This window comes from Propithecus coquereli, unplaced genomic scaffold, assembly GCF_000956105.1.
Source record: "Propithecus coquereli isolate 6110/MARCELLA unplaced genomic scaffold, Pcoq_1.0 Scaffold149, whole genome shotgun sequence".
NCBI lineage: Eukaryota > Metazoa > Chordata > Mammalia > Primates > Indriidae > Propithecus > Propithecus coquereli.
In genome coordinates, this window is record NW_012139302.1 from 1,372,610 (window position 1) to 1,388,358 (window position 15,749).

A 15,749-nucleotide genomic window follows, 5' to 3' on the forward strand; every position below is an offset into this window, starting at 1 on the left:
AGACTCTAGTTGGGTTAGTTTGCCCTTTAATCTTCTGACTACCAACAATTTTTTTAAGTTATTTATGGATTCTCCGTGTGGCATTTAGCTGTGGAATATATGTGAGAGACTTTCTCTGTGTCATACCGGCCTGTTTCTTTCTGTTAATAGCTCCACACTTTTAAAGTTCAATATGCACCATTGAATTTTCTAAAAGAAAGAAAAACATCTAATAAGCTAACAGATAATTGAAATAATTGCCTATTTGATTTTTAATGCTTGTCAGAAATAAGTGTGGGTCTGAGATGCAGAAAAACAGCCATTTTATATATAGTATATAGAGAATATATACTTAATTACAAACATGTGCCTAGTAATTTACAACCACCTATTGGTAATTAATTCTACAAAGTCATGAGTCAGAAGAATTCTTTCAGGTATTGTTCAACAGAGTTACCTTAATAAACTAGACCCAAAATGACATGGGCCATCAAGAGTCTGATAACCTTTCTGGCCAGATCTGTTTAGGGGCCTCTCTAAAGGATGGTTCTGAACATGCATTAAAGTCTCACAAGTGACTGCACCCTCACCTCTTTCTTTTCCCATGCATGTCCATTGCCAAAAGTTTCTGATGCTCTTCCCATCCCTGAAGGATGAGGGAATCTCATTTCATCACTAAAATAAACTGGAAAGGGTACAGATGGATTGGAAGAGGTCCTGAGTTGAGAGAAAGAGAGGAGCAAAAGTGAGAATGGGTCTCCTGGAAAGAATCACACAGGAAACCATGGGGAAAGGTGAGTTCCCTGAACCGTAAAATCACTCAAAGTCCACTTCCTCTGGTCCTGTGGCCTCAAGCTCATGTGCTCTTACTTTCTAAGGTCAGAGGTGGCCATCTTGTTGGGACCCTGGGATGCTTCAGGGAGTGGTGAAAGGAGAGTTTCTAACAGGTCCAGGTTGTACCATCTGGAAGGGAAAAAAGGAGAGATGATGGTGAACTCCTTCCTGTAAGTCCTGGGACTTAGAATCAAATTCTCATTCAGGGTGTATTGTCACTTTCTGTTTCCAACACGACTGGGGAGTTGGGGAGCAGGGGTGTAGGAAGAGTGACACCTCCTAGGTAAAATGGAGTAAAATCTGCAATGTCATTACCTAATTCCCTCATCTAGCATTGTAACTCAGAAAACTGCTCTTCCACCTGTTACTATGGAACTAGGAAAGGTGTGTGTTAAAGAGATATGGAATGGTCCATGGAAAATCATGCAAAATGATACTATACTGTGTATCTCTTCCATTGACCATCACGGGTAGGAGGTAAGCACATTGATTGGGAAGCTACTATTTCCAACCGGCCAAGGGCAAGTGAGGCAGTAACCAATTGCTCTTTATCAGGTTTGTTTGGACTAACTTCAGCTTCCTACTTTATTGATCAGAATCAGCAAATACATTTAATATTGAGATAGTAAATAGTCTCTAGAAAGATTATGATATTCTGGAGCTTGAGCAAGGTGATGTTTAAGATATAACTCTAACTTTTAAAAAAATGTAATTATAGGTAGGACGAAGAAGTAACAACTCCTACTACAATTACAACTATGACTACCACTCATTAAGTAATTTGAAAACTTTGCTTGAAATTTGCCATCATGAAGTGTGGGAAGAAACCTCAAATGTTTCAAATTACTCTCTGCTGGAAATTCCTAATTTTCCATGTGTTTCCAGTGAGGTTTGATTTTGAGATGATTTCTGGAAAATCAAGTAAAAAAGAAAGAATGTAGGTAACTCATAAAAGCAAGTAATATGTGCATAATTGTGTGCAAAAAGCTAAAACAACATTTCACAGCTGGTCAGCATAAAAAGTGACTTGTCAGTATTACTTTACAGATAACACCTGTATGTCTTAAATAATACATGTGTACATTATTCATTTGAAGACTTTTATGCAGTATAAAATTTCTGTGTATAAGAAAAATGAAAATCTACTTTTTCCAAAATTTTATTTTTATAATATTAAGTAAAAATGATTCCAAAGCCTATGTTATCTATATGTCCTAATCAGATAGAGAAAATAGTATGGAGTTTTGTCATGTACAGTAAGCTTTCCTGAAAAACAAAAATCTCTGCAATGCAGGTCTCAAGAAAGTTTCTTTTTTGGAGGGGGGAGGGGGCTGATGGTCTAATCCCCTGTCCTATTATCCAAGCTCTGATTAGGACTTTCTATTCACCCATCAGTGTAGCCTACAGGGGAACATGAGTTAGGGTAAGTATGTGTGAGGCGTATGCACGCTGACATGTGTTATGTGTGCTAACGTTCATGACATTGTGTGTATGCACTGATGCATCAAGATGCATGTTCCACCATTGTGGGATATAAGAGGAAATGGAGAGGGAGAGAAAGTGCTCCAAAAGGAGGGAAGGACTGTTCAGGTGTAGTTTCACCCTCTAAAAACTCAGGAATCATATCAAAGCTAGAATAGCAAATACACTCCTCCTTTCTCTGCTCCCAAAGAAGTAGAATTTGCAAAGCTCAGTGGCACAAGAGGAAAAAGCTCCCCCAGAGCCTTTAAGGCATTCATAAATGGCCTCATGCAGTAGTGGAGCAGTTCCTACACAGAGAATCCATGCATCCTGCTGCCAAGGGAAATGGTACTAAAAAGTCTCCAAAGGCAGCATGGCCCAGGGTAGGGATCTTGATGTGGGAAAGGAAAACACAGACAGACTGTGATTCTTCTACATGGGAGGTATAGAACAGGTGTTTGGCTGGAAGGGAATATTTTACTGTCAGATATTTCCTCACTCTTACCATTAAAATCATAGTTTGGGGTGGGGGAAGGAAATGACACTTTAGCAAAATGGAAATTTGAAAAAATACTACTTATAAGGATATACAAATCCTATAGAGTGAAGCCGTACTGGAAATACAGGGCTCACAGCACCTGCAAGAGTTATTCTCTTGCTTTTTCTCCATGTTCCGATTTTCCAGTTTGTATTCCAAGTATCTATTGGTACAATTGGCTCCATCTCTGAACTGTAAGTTCCTTGAGAACACTAATCATAATTTATTCATTTTCACATGCTCCTAGAGAGCCTCACAAAGCACTTGGCAGTAAGGCCTTGACAGATATTTGGTAAACTGGACAGATTTTAAAAGGTCTGGTAGATTGAGCGCCAAATTAGAAGCTGGACGATTTCAGTTTCAGGAGATTCTGCCACCAGTGGGCTTTTTGTCCACAGGTAGGCACTTCAGCTTCTAGGTCCTTCTAATTGTCAGAGGGAAGAAGTTGTTCTAGATGATCTTCAAGATAACTTCCAACTTGTAAAATTCTGGAGTAGAAAGTCTATCTTCCTTTTGGGAAATGTAAAAGTATGTATCAATTGTATTTGTGACTATACACTCTATAAATGCAGTGGAAAGTTCTCATTAAATATGCACAAATAAAACTGTTACTTAGATTAATGAAGTAGCAATTAGTCGACCTAAACATGATTACTAATATACTTAGTCTTTCTGCTGTAAAAATAAAACTTTAGCTACTTTCATCCAGTGCAAAGTACTTCCTTGGACTGACAGACATTATTTCTTTTTTTCCTGGAACATAGCTTACCCTAATCCATTAGCATAATATTTTAAAAATATTACCAAATGAACTTTCCAAAGTGTCCAGGTTACTTTCTCAGAAAAAAAAAAACTAAATCTAAGTGGAAATTTTCTGAGTATATAAGAATCTACTCATATTTTAAGCTCTATCATTTAATTTCCTTTTGAATATGTGGTTCTAATAAATATTTAGTACTTGATGTTCACATTTGGGATGTTATTTCTTTCTATCCTGTTCTTCAATGTATTTCTCAATATTTGAATTACCTGAGTACAAATGGCATTATAAAATTAAATTTAAAGGCATAAAATTTACATGTAGGATCCAAGTGAGAAGCACACAGTGTTTTTAAAGAAGCAGAAAAGTTTCATTAAGAAGAAAATTCAGTTGGAATTTCCTTAAATTCCAAATAAGAAATCTGTCTGTGAATGAAAAGAATTATAATTAATAAATTTAAGCCACTGTCACCTAAAAAGCCTCTCTATTGAAATGATCTTTTGAGATGAACATGAGGAAATGGTTAAATTCACTGAATCAAAGTTGTTTTAGAGATGCCATTTAGTGCCAAATATTGGACTTTATTTTCACTGGAACTGGTAAAAAAAAAAAAAAATTGCTATCTTCAAGCACAAGGCAATGACAACTGGAGAGAGAATCGTCAACATAAGACTCCAAGACCATTGGGGGCATAGAGAAGATTGCTGTAACCTAGATTCTCCTCCTTTCCACCCGACCCAGTCAGTTGGTGGTATGGACCTGAAACAACTAACCACCTCATTCCACCACTGAGGCGCTGTGGAATTAAAAGGCAATGGCAACTTCCTCCCAGGTCCTGATGTATTATTTCAGAATCCATCAGGGGCTCTTGGGTGTCCCTGGGGCCCCAGTGATCACTTAATTTATAAACGAGAACGAGATGTCAGGACACGTTTCACTGCGTCTCTCAGATGACTCCAGAGAGTGCTCTAGACACAGGGCAATGGGAGTTGTTGCTGGACAATTCTGGAATTCCTTCCAGATGTTTGCCACTACTCTGAGGACCTCAAGCTAGGCCTGGACCCTCCTGGTTCCCTCCTCAAGAAAATGATCTACCTGGGGACCACGGAGGCGCCGGCCTTACTATCCTCTGCACCATCAAAGTTAAACGTAGAGAAAAGATGGGAACGTGCTAATTACACTGGATTCACTTTTTCACTGATGCATTAATTAGACAGAAGAATGATTGGAGGGGGCGCTCTTGCCCCTACAGTGCTAGACCTTCTAACCATTACCAGGTAGGTATTGGTTAGAAGGTCGTGGCGTTTTCCTTCTTCCTTCTTAGAATTGATAATTAAAGGAAACAAAGAGGATGGAGCAAATGAGTAGCCGTTGGCAAAGCCACCCGCTTCCCAATAAGCACCCACCTTCCTCCCTGCAAAAGTATTCTTTTTCTCCTAAAAGGGATTTCTGAAAATGATGGTAGGTCAAAGCCTATGGCAATGAATGGTTGTTCTACGGGGGATAAAAACTGATATGGGTATTTATCACTTAATTATCATTTAAGCAGGAAGTGTGAGCACAAAAGAGCATGAAACCTTTTGGGAAAAAAAAAAAAAAAAAATGAGCGGAATTCCCTCCAGGAGTTAACTCTTCCCCTCCCTACCTTTTTAAAGCAAAGGAAGTTCCAGTGGGCCAGGATTAAGTGACAGATTGTGGGCACTGACCAAAGGCGCGCTTGAGAAAGGGGCGAGCCCGCGGTGCGCACACAAAGCCGCGGAGTTCCCAGGCGGTGGGCGGCCTTGCCCGGGGGCACAACAGTGCGCCAGGAAGCGCCCTCGGCTCTTGGGCTGCCCAGCCGCTCCGCCGGTGGCCGGGAGAAGTTAGTCACCCGGAGTCCCAACTCGGCGAGCGTCAGAGCGCGAAGAGGCTGGGGAATGGGCAGGGAGGAAAGCCAGACCGGGATGGCTGGGAGGAAAGGAGAAGAGCGCGTGGGTTAGGGGACACACGGGAAGCCGAAAGCCCTTGCTGGGGGATGGAGTTGCAAGGTCTGCGGGCCAGAGCGCAAGAGTGTGCAGAGGGGGAAAATTTGCGGCAGGAACCTCCTACCCAGGGCAAGAAAGGCAGGCAAGAAGGAGGCAGGGAGAGACTTGAAATGTCTCAATAACTTTAAAAACACACCAAAACACTCCTTCAGGACATGAGGTAAGCCGAGGTTAGCCAAACCCAATTGGTTGTGAAATATCAGACGGACCCGGAGTCGCTGTGGCTTTAAATGAGGCCAAGAAGATCTGTTTTTCTTGCCCAAATACTTTTTTCCCCCTCGCCTTCGCTTCCTCCCTTGTCCCTCCTTCCACCTCTCCAGGTCCCAGTCCCTTCCTCCTTTCTCGTCTCCCTTTCCTCGATCACCCTCCCCTTTTGCCCTCCCCCATCTGATTAGGCGCGGACGGGGAAGGGTGGGAGTGGTGGGGGAAGCTCTCCCTTTAAGAGGCAGCGTGCAGTGACGAATTGTTGAAATTGCCATTGCAGGATGGCATGCCGCTATAAATTCATTGTTCCACCTCCTCGCATCTTCACAGCGCTCGCGCTGCTCTCGGCGCTCGCAGCGGCCGACTGGGGATGACGGCGGGTAGGAAGACACCGCAGCCAAAGGAACACGGACGCGCCGCTTTACCAGCTCGCCGCAGGCCGCCCCCTGCGTTTTTGCTTTAATTTTTATGGCTTTTTTCCCTCTCTTTCTTCCCTTGCTCCTGGTTCCAGCAGAGCCAAGGAAACTCACAAAATAAGAAAGGAAGTGGGCCGGGGAGCTTGGGACCTCCGCAGCCGGCGAGTCCCCAGCAGCAGGGGGGCGGGAGGCAGCGCGCACCAGTTGCCGGCCGGGTGCGCGGTACCTTTCTTACTTTTCTTGGAGCAGCGATCGTGGCTGCCTTTGGATTTTTCTCCTTTTCCCGTATTTGCTGAATTTCCACTACCCGGCTTTTTTCTTTTCTTTTTTCCCCCCCTCCTCTCTCTGGAGCACGAATCCAAACATTTTCCAAAGCAACAAAGAAAAGTTCGCACGCTGGCACCGCGGCCGGGACAGGCTGGCGCTGCTGCCGGGTCTCCCTCCCGCCCTCCGACACTTGACTCAACCTTGCAAGCAAGACAGTGTGTGTGTGTGTGTGTGTGTGTGTGTGTGTGTGTGTGTGTGTGTGTGTGTGTCGTGTGCGCGCGCGTGTGCCCCCATCCCCCGCCCCGGTAACTTCCCTAGCGAATAACAAATACCCATAAAGTCCCCGTCGCGCAGCCCCTCCCCGCGGGCAGCGCACTATGCTGCTCGGGTGGGCGTCCCTGCTGTTGTGCGCATTCCGCCTGCCCCTGGCCGCAGCCGGCCCCGCCGCCGCACCTGCCCAGGATAAAGCCGGGCAGCCTCGGGCTGCTGCAGCGGCCGCCCAGCCCCGCTGGCGGCAGGGGGAGGAGGCGCAGGAGCTGGCCGAGACTCCGGGTCATCCGCACCCCCTGGCGCAGCAGCGCAGGAGCAGCGGGCTCGTGCAGAACATCGACCAACTCTACTCGGGCGGCGGCAAGGTGGGCTACCTCGTCTACGCGGGCGGCCGGAGGTTCCTCCTGGACCTGGAGCGGGATGGTTCGGTGGGCGCCTCTGGCTTCGTGCCCGCAGGAGGCGGGCCGAGCGCGTCCTGGCGCCACCGGAGCCACTGCTTCTACAGGGGCACAGTGGACGGTAGTCCCCGCTCCCTGGCTGTCTTTGACCTCTGTGGGGGTCTCGACGGCTTCTTCGCGATCAAGCACGCGCGCTACACCCTGAAGCCACTGCTGCGTGGGCCCGGGGCCCAGGCGGAAACCGAGCGCGTTTACGGGGATGGGTCTGCGCGGATCCTGCACGTCTACACCCGTGAGGGCTTCAGCTTCGAGGCCCTACCGCCGCGCGCCAGTTGCGAGACCCCTGCATCCCCTCCAGGGCCCCGAGAGCGCCCCCCGGCGCACGGTAGCCTGGGCCGACGCACAGCGCTGGCCCCGCAGCTCCTGGACCGGTCCGCTATCTCGCCCGCTGGGGACCCAGGACCGCAGACGTGGTGGCGGCGGCGGCGCCGCTCCATCTCCCGGGCCCGCCAGGTGGAGCTGCTCCTAGTGGCTGACGCGTCCATGGCGCGGATGTACGGCCGGGGCCTGCAGCATTACCTGATGACGCTGGCTTCCATCGCCAACCGGCTGTACAGCCACGCCAGTATCGAGAACCACATCCGCCTGGCGGTGGTGAAGGTGGTGGTGCTAGGCGACAAGGACAAGAGCCTGGAAGTGAGCAAGAACGCAGCCACTACGCTCAAGAACTTTTGCAAGTGGCAGCACCAGCACAACCAGCTGGGAGATGACCACGAGGAACATTACGATGCAGCCATCCTGTTTACTCGGGAGGTAGGTCCAGCTGGGACGGGTGGTCCCAGCGCTGGGATAAGGAGGTTGTTGGAAGGGACAGTCTTGCTGATGGCTTTGCTTCTTCCCCAACCACCTGCCACTATGGATTTGTTTAACTGCTTCTTGCGGGAAACCCAGCCAGCCTTCAACTCTGCTTCTGTATTCAGATTAGCCCCAGCAGCAAATTTTGCCTTGAATGACTAGCCCTGCTTAGGCAATCAAACAGCAATGAGTGATGCCGGATGTCATCCAGTCTGAGATATGGTGGCATAAGTACATAAACATGATAGGAAGGCACTAGAATGCCTGGGAAAATGTAATAGTTAAATGGGAAAAAAGAAAAACAAGATTGCCTTGGGAATCACGGGTCTTCTACTTTCCAGTGAAACCAAAAATGTAACTGTCCAACCCAATAGAAACTGCTTGATGGTTCATTCACAGCACTCACTTTTTTCTGATGACCTCCTTCGGTAAATGCCCACTCCTTATTAGTGAATGCCTCCTGCTATACAAGTGGAGGGAGGACTTTCCCAAGGACTCCTTTTCCAATCTGGATCTCTAATGGAGTTCTTACATGTCCACCTTGGAACCTTAGTTCCTGGGAAGGAAAGAGGGTCGGGAGGACATAGTTACCCAATCAGCCGAGGGTACAAACTTGTGAGGCTCCTTAAGAATTCCTTTGCCCAGTTGACCAATGTGTCACTTCACTGCCCATGCCAACTCCACCACCGCGGAAGCGTCACAGCTAGTTTGCATGTTTGGGTTCTGGATGAATACCTTTCTGAAGCCCCAGTGCAGAAGTCTGGGCCAAGAGTCAAGACACGAGGAAGGAATGTTTTCCCAGGATTTCCCTCTTTTAAGAAAGACAGTTACAGGAAGGGAAAGAAATGGATCCTTATAGGCCCAGAGGCTCTGGGAGGAAGACAATATCTATTTACACAGTCATCAGACCACCACGTCAGTGTGACATTTAGACAAAAAGTCCGGGTTGATTTTGGGCCCGGCATGAACATAGTTCTGAGCCTCAGTTTTCACAACTTTACTCGGATTGGCAGTCTTAAATTGTGCTTCTCAAATGCCTGCTAAGAATTTGACTTTTAAAGCTCATTCTTTAAGAGTTTGAGACCCATCCAGAACAGATGAGGGATTACAAACTTGGAAGTATTTTGTGAAATCATGGTACGAAATGAGGCAAACAGAACAAGGATAGGAAATGGAATGATGGATTGCAGGAGACCAGAATCACACAGCTTCACTACCTAATTCTTCTATTTTTACTAAGGCACCCCTGGTATGAAGGAAAAGTGTTGATAAATTTGGAGTAGAGAAACACTTGTGGTTCATGGGGTGGACACAAATGTAAACCACATGTAAACAAAGACACCGAAGGGCGGCAGCTTAGGGAGAGCCGGGCAGTGCTCAGTGCTGTGCACAACGGAAAATCTTTTTCCTCATTAAGTGACCTTCTGGAAGCCATCCTTTAATTCCTCTGCACAACATTAGTCTTTGAAACTGTAGAACATTCATTTTGTAGCCTTCTCTATGAAGTGAAGTTCTGTAAAACTATCCCTTTCTTATTTGGTTTCCAAATTTTTTTTCTCTCTTTTTTTTTTTTCTGTAAGCAACTTTCCATGTCTGGGTTTCCTTGCCTTGCTACATCACAAGAGGCTGCCAAGAAGGAGTCTTTGGAGAGTTTATGGAAGGAGGCTCTCTAAAGAAAGAGGAAAAAATACTTTTGTAGGCATACTGTTCCAAAGAGTAGGTCATTTTAATAGTTCACCTTCATTTTTTAATACAAATACACATTTCATAATTTTAAAATAAATAAAAATTAATGTCAGGTCCATTACTCCCTACCTCCTGCCCCATAATTTTCCTAATTATTTCCCCACCCTCTACAAAAAGGAAACTAGTTAGTGATTTTAAATGATCAGTCTCTTGTTTTTTTTTGGATTCGTTTCTTGTTTGGGTAGTTAATAATTCCCATTTTCCCAAACTCTGAAACTTATCAGCATGTTTTAAAAGCAAGAACGAAATAAATTAATGGTCTATCTTAATTTTAATAAGTATTATAATGACATAGATTTTTCAAACTGGTCTACACATGGAAAATATTTTACACGGGCCCTCCCTGGCCTCCTTGCCAAGCAGAAGCATACTTTTAGTAAAGCAGACCTCATTTGTGGTTGGCCTTCTAGTATAAATATCTAATTCCATAAGAATTGAATATTTGAAAATCATGTGTATTATGCATATATGCATCTAATTTAAAAGAGTGCTATTAATTAGGAGGCTGAGAAAAATATTTCAAGACCCTTATGTAGCACTCATTGAGAGTACTTCAAAATTAAAGTTAATCTCTGCCTAATACTTCAGCAAGTAGAAAACAAGAAGGCTGAAGGAGAGATAACCTGTGCTCTTTTATTTCATGGACATCAGATATCTTAAGGCCTAAAGAAAAACTTTTATAACTATTTCTTTTTCAATGAAAAATACCCAGAGTTGGCACCAGGATTCTACTTTTACAATTCTGTTTTGAATGTAAGAAGTGTGTTGCTTAGCAACCAGACGCCAAGCCATCAAACCCATGTTTTGATGGGCTCTGAGTCCTGTTCAAATTTTGTGTCCAGATGTCTTTTCCTAAATTGCTTGTTTCCAGGCATGAAGCAAATGTGTGAGGATATGTTTTCCACTCCTGTTTACTAGCTGAGGCCACCTTGAACGTGGTGTCTGGGAGTCAGCAGAATAGTGCTAGCAATTCATGTATCAGACGAACGCACTTCACTGTCAGGGCTGTACTCAGCACTCCAGTACTGTTCTCATTAGAAAGAGTTAGCACCAGTGAATTTTCTGACATAGAAGCCGTTTTCACTCTGGAATGGCACTAATGGTAGGATTCACACCACTTCTGCCACCGAACAGTAGAAATCCAGGATTTAATTTTGCTTCCCAGAATCCTTTTCCTGATCGCCTCTTTTATTTTAAAATAATTTATTTAAAGACAGACTCTTAAACTCATTTTGTAGACCATTCACTCTTCGTTGGAAACAAAAGCTGACCTGCTTGATGACAAAATTGAAAATTGTTTAACATCCTTCCATCCCTGTACAGCACCAATGAAAGCCTTACTTTCATAGATTGAAAGCATTGGATTGAAATGGAACCAGCTAAGGGACTGCGCAACATAGAAGATTCATTCACTTTCGTTAACTATCAACGTGCCAGTTAATAGGCCATCGTCTCTCAGCTAAAACTCTCTTCTACATTCCGCCTTATGATGCTGGGGCCGGGACTCCACATACAGCATTTCTCCTTTACCTTCCAGCTCCTTGTTAGGTTCTACAATAGGGGGCAGTAGTGGGAGACCAAAACCTGGAAGAGGAAGAAGGATATGTTTTTTTTCTTATTGGCTTGCTGCATAGACTAATTCAGTCACGTTAGAGTTCAAATCTCATCTAAGTCCAAAAGTGGACCCTAACCAAGGCATCATAGCTTACAGGCCAATTCTAATCAATAAAAGCCCAAATAACTCAGAAATGGAGAGATGGGTAGCATATTGACCAGCTCTAGTTGATAGTTTTAGACTAAACTGTGAGGAATATTCTGAAAAATATGAAGTCTGTTAGAGACAATGCACAACAAACAGGACCTATTGCATTGTTGTATTTCTCACATTCTGCATAGGCCTACGTGCACCTCCCATGCGTGAGACACTCATTTAAGTAGTTGAAGGTAGCAAGATGGAAAATACCTGGTCTCCGCCCACTGGGCTTATCCAACAGAGAGGAAGCAGATACATGCATACATTACTTTAATGTTAAGAAAACTCAGATAAACGCTGTAACTGAGCTGTAAACAAAATCTGTGAAAGGAAAGAGGAGGGAACAATTTATTCTGCTTATGAATCTTTATACAGGTCTTATTGCAAATGTAGAATTGAATTGGTCCTCAGAGGATTAATAGATTTGATTTGGATTCAACCAGCTGTTACTGAGCATTCTTAGGTACTATCCATGGCCATTAGCTATTTTGTAATTAATCCTTTCAATAATCTGCAATCATCATATCATTATTTTAATTTGACAGATAAGAAATTCACGTGAAGAGAAACAGAGATAATCCCTTTAGAGTAACAGCTGACAAATGACACAGACAGAAGACAGTCCTGTCTAGTGCTCTCTAAACTAAAAATATTATGACTATTATAATTTATTCAAAAATGTAATATGTTCCTCATAGTCAGAGAGGGATTCAGAGGTTTAAAACAGTGGCCCCTTTACTAAGAATCTATTCCTGGAAACAGACAAGGAAATGGATAATTGCTGTACAGCATGATGACTTTTATGATAGATGTGGCTGTAAGATATTATGGAAGTACATAAGAAGGTCACAACCCTATCTGAGTTCGATTTTGAAGAAGAGTAGGAGTTTGCTGAACACATAAGGAGAAGATAGACATACGAAGACACACACCCAACTATCATGTACAATGGCTCAGAGGCAAGGGAATGGTAATAGATTAGTCTGGGGCAGACAATAAAAACCAGATGATAGAAGAAATTGTATGCCATGTGTATTCTTCTGCCTGGACTACCATAACAAAAATACCATAGAATGTGTGACTTTAACAACAGAAATATATTTTCTCACAGTTCTGGAGGCTGGAAAATCCAGGATCAAGGTTCCAGACAATTCTGTTTCTGGCGAGGGCTGTCTTACTGGCTTGTAGACAGCCACCTTCTCACTGTGTGCTCACATGGCCTTTCTTGGGCACATGAACACAGAGACACACAGAGAGAAAGCACTCCCCTGTGTCACTTCTTAGAATTCTATCTGATCAGAGCCCGCCCTTATGACCTTTAACCTTATTTACTTTCTTGTAGGCCCTGTCTTCAAATGCAGTCACATTTGGTGTTAGGGCTTCAACTTAAGAATTTTAGAAGGACATAATTCAGTCAATAGCATCATGTAAGAAATTTAAATTGTAAATTAAATGCAATGGGACTCGATGGGAAAACATCAGTGACCAGAGGTGTGTTCTGAAATGAGCCTTCTGGTCTAAGTAGTTGGACTAGATCCTGGGTGAGCCTTTGCAGGCTATTTCAGTAATCTTCAAGAGCAGCCTCGAGGTGGTCTAAACTAAAGCAGTGGTATTAGGAATTAAGGGGCATGGATCAAGTCAAGAAATGTTGAAAAGAAGTGGATGTGAGTAAATTAATCCTTTCTAGCAGAAGGAATGTTTTGGGCTCAGGTTTGTGGGCTAAAATATTCATGAGATAGGCAGGAAATAGTGGACAGGATGGAGGAGGAATGTGTAGTGGAGGCAGTCAGGAGGCTGGGGCTGGATTGTGCAAGGTTTTGAATGCCAGGCTGAGGTCGATGTGGAGGAGTGGAAGAATCTTATAGATCTGTGCTCTAAAAAGGTAACTGACAGTGGCCTATGGATAAGGAAGTTATAGGAGACAAAGGGACCAGTTAGAAGTCTCAGGTGATAATCCAGGCAGGAAGGAATAATGGAAAGAATGAGATATAGAGGACAACTACTATGACTTAACAGTGATTGATTAGATGTGGCAGGTGAGAGATGGGAAAGAGGCAGGTGAATGATATCACCAGGTTTCTTATCCAACACTTCCATTTTCCTGTTTTCCAGAATATTGTTCACAGTGCATTTTGTGTATTTAGTATGCTTCTAAATTATCGAGTTTTACCAAACATATCATAGAGATGAAGATTGTGCTGTTCTTCATTTTCTGCAAAGAAAAATAAATTTGCTTGACCAAGTGCCGATTGTGAATGTAAAAGATAAGATTAATGTCAAGAATAACATATGTGATGATTTCATACCATAGAGAAGTAAGATCAGGAATTGGGAGCTTTTAGATACAGGTTTGAATTTCAGCTGCACTATGCTCAAGCCTGAGTTTGGGCACTTAATGCCCCTGAACTCTAATTTTTTCATGTATAAAATGACTCTTCCAGACGTCTATTCCCTTCAAGCTACTTTCTCTTCTCTTCTTCTTCTTCTTATTGCACATTTGTCAGAGAAAATTTCCTATCTTGAAACTCTGGGCCCAGACTATCTTTCCAGATTTCTCCACTAGTCCCCCACAACAAACTTCTTGTTGTTCCCCAAAACAGACTCTGCCTTTTACCATCCCACGATGTTTCCACTAGTCTTTCCTTGTTAGCATACCTTTCCTCCCAGACTATCAGATCCAGTCACCTCTGCTGAGACACCTTTACTGATTCCCTCAGGGAGAATTTATCGATTCCTTTTCCGTTCTCCCTCAGCAAGCCATTCATAATAGCATGTCACATGCTTCTCTCTTGACATAGCTATTTTGCCCGCTAGATCATGATGCTTCTTAAGGCTCAGGATCAGATCTTATTTTATCTGTTTACCATGGTGTCAGCACTGAGCACAGCGCCTGGATGATTGCAGACATACAATAATTGTTTTTAGGAATAAATGCACCTGAATCCCTTGGCTCCTAACCTAGCTGAGGTCTATATGCTTGGTGTTACTTAGTTGTCTCCCGAGGCAAGGATAGATATTGTAGAACATGGGTCTTTGTAATGGTTGCCCTAACAGTTCCAATTAATGTAGTCTCTGCTGAAGTCTAAAATCAAGACCCCCTTTGATTTGGGGGATTGCTATATGGGTAGCCAAAAAAGCAAATGACAGCTCAAGAATCAGATTCACAGAACAAATATGCCTGGGTGTGTGTGTAAGTATGTGTGTGTGTAATACTTAGGATTAAAATATCTACCACACCACATTCATTCTTCTGTCACTAATGTCTCTTCACTAACAATAGTGTAGACAGATAGATAGACATTACAAGCCATGTAAACCCTCTATTATACTCTTCCCTTGAGCTCCACGCTTACCCTTACCGGAAGGTAATATCTATAGAAGCAGAAATGCTGTTATTTAACTCCTATAGAAGGTGTTCTTTCTTAACTTTGGCTGCTACTGCTGCAGTTGTGATATCTACCCTTCTCAGCATTTGTTTCCTCCAGCTCCTTTCCTCAGCATGTTTATGCCATGTAGGAGACCAATCTCTTAGTCAAGGCAAGCTAACCTACGACTCCTCCAATTTTTTTTTTTTTTCACTTTGTACATTTGTATCTGCTTGATTCATTTTCACCACTCAGTACCGACCATTGGGATTTTCCAAGTCATACTGTTTTCTGGGCATCTGCTTCTCAATGTAGCACACTTTGCTGACTCCCTACTCCCCTCCCTGTCCTGAAGGTACTCAGGTCTCAGGTACTATTAGTGCTTCCAAATTCCATGATTTATCACAAACTCTGACATATTGATAGTCATCCGAAAGGTCATATGTGGTGAATGTCACAGTGTAATGACCTTCCTGTCAAATCTTTATTGATCTTGCAGATCATCTCAGATATATTTTTGAATTAGATACGATGTCTCAGTCTTGTATTCTGGCCAACCCCACACCACAAAACTGCCAGGTGAATCTCTGCATACTCTTGCAGCCCTTACATTTTACTAAATCTCCCATTGCATTACTCATCACACAATGGTGATAAAAACGGATCCTGCATAAAAAGAGCCAACTTTGATATGACAAAGATACAGTTCATCTCAGATCCTTACTGAGTAAGTAGAAAAGCTCTTGTCAGCACTTTGAATTCATTCACCTCTTACGGGAATATTGTAGGTGATTCACATTTCTTCATTGTTTCTGCCTCCAGATCTAGATTAGTTCATGTGTATATGCTGTTGCCCCAATAGTATCTTTATCCCTGCTA

General features: G+C 43.5%; 1 protein-coding gene across 1 annotated transcript in view; it reads left to right on the top strand.

Moving 5' to 3' along the window:
• The first annotated feature begins 6,775 nt into the window (after nt 1-6,775).
• ADAMTS5 (ADAM metallopeptidase with thrombospondin type 1 motif, 5) overlaps nt 6,776-15,749 on the top strand; it is a 54,361-nt gene continuing 45,387 nt past the window's right edge. The window contains exon 1 of the mRNA XM_012640138.1: nt 6,776-7,964. Coding sequence (XP_012495592.1) covers nt 6,861-7,964 — 1,104 coding nt within the window. The 5' untranslated portion in view covers nt 6,776-6,860. The remainder of the gene's footprint in view (nt 7,965-15,749) is intronic.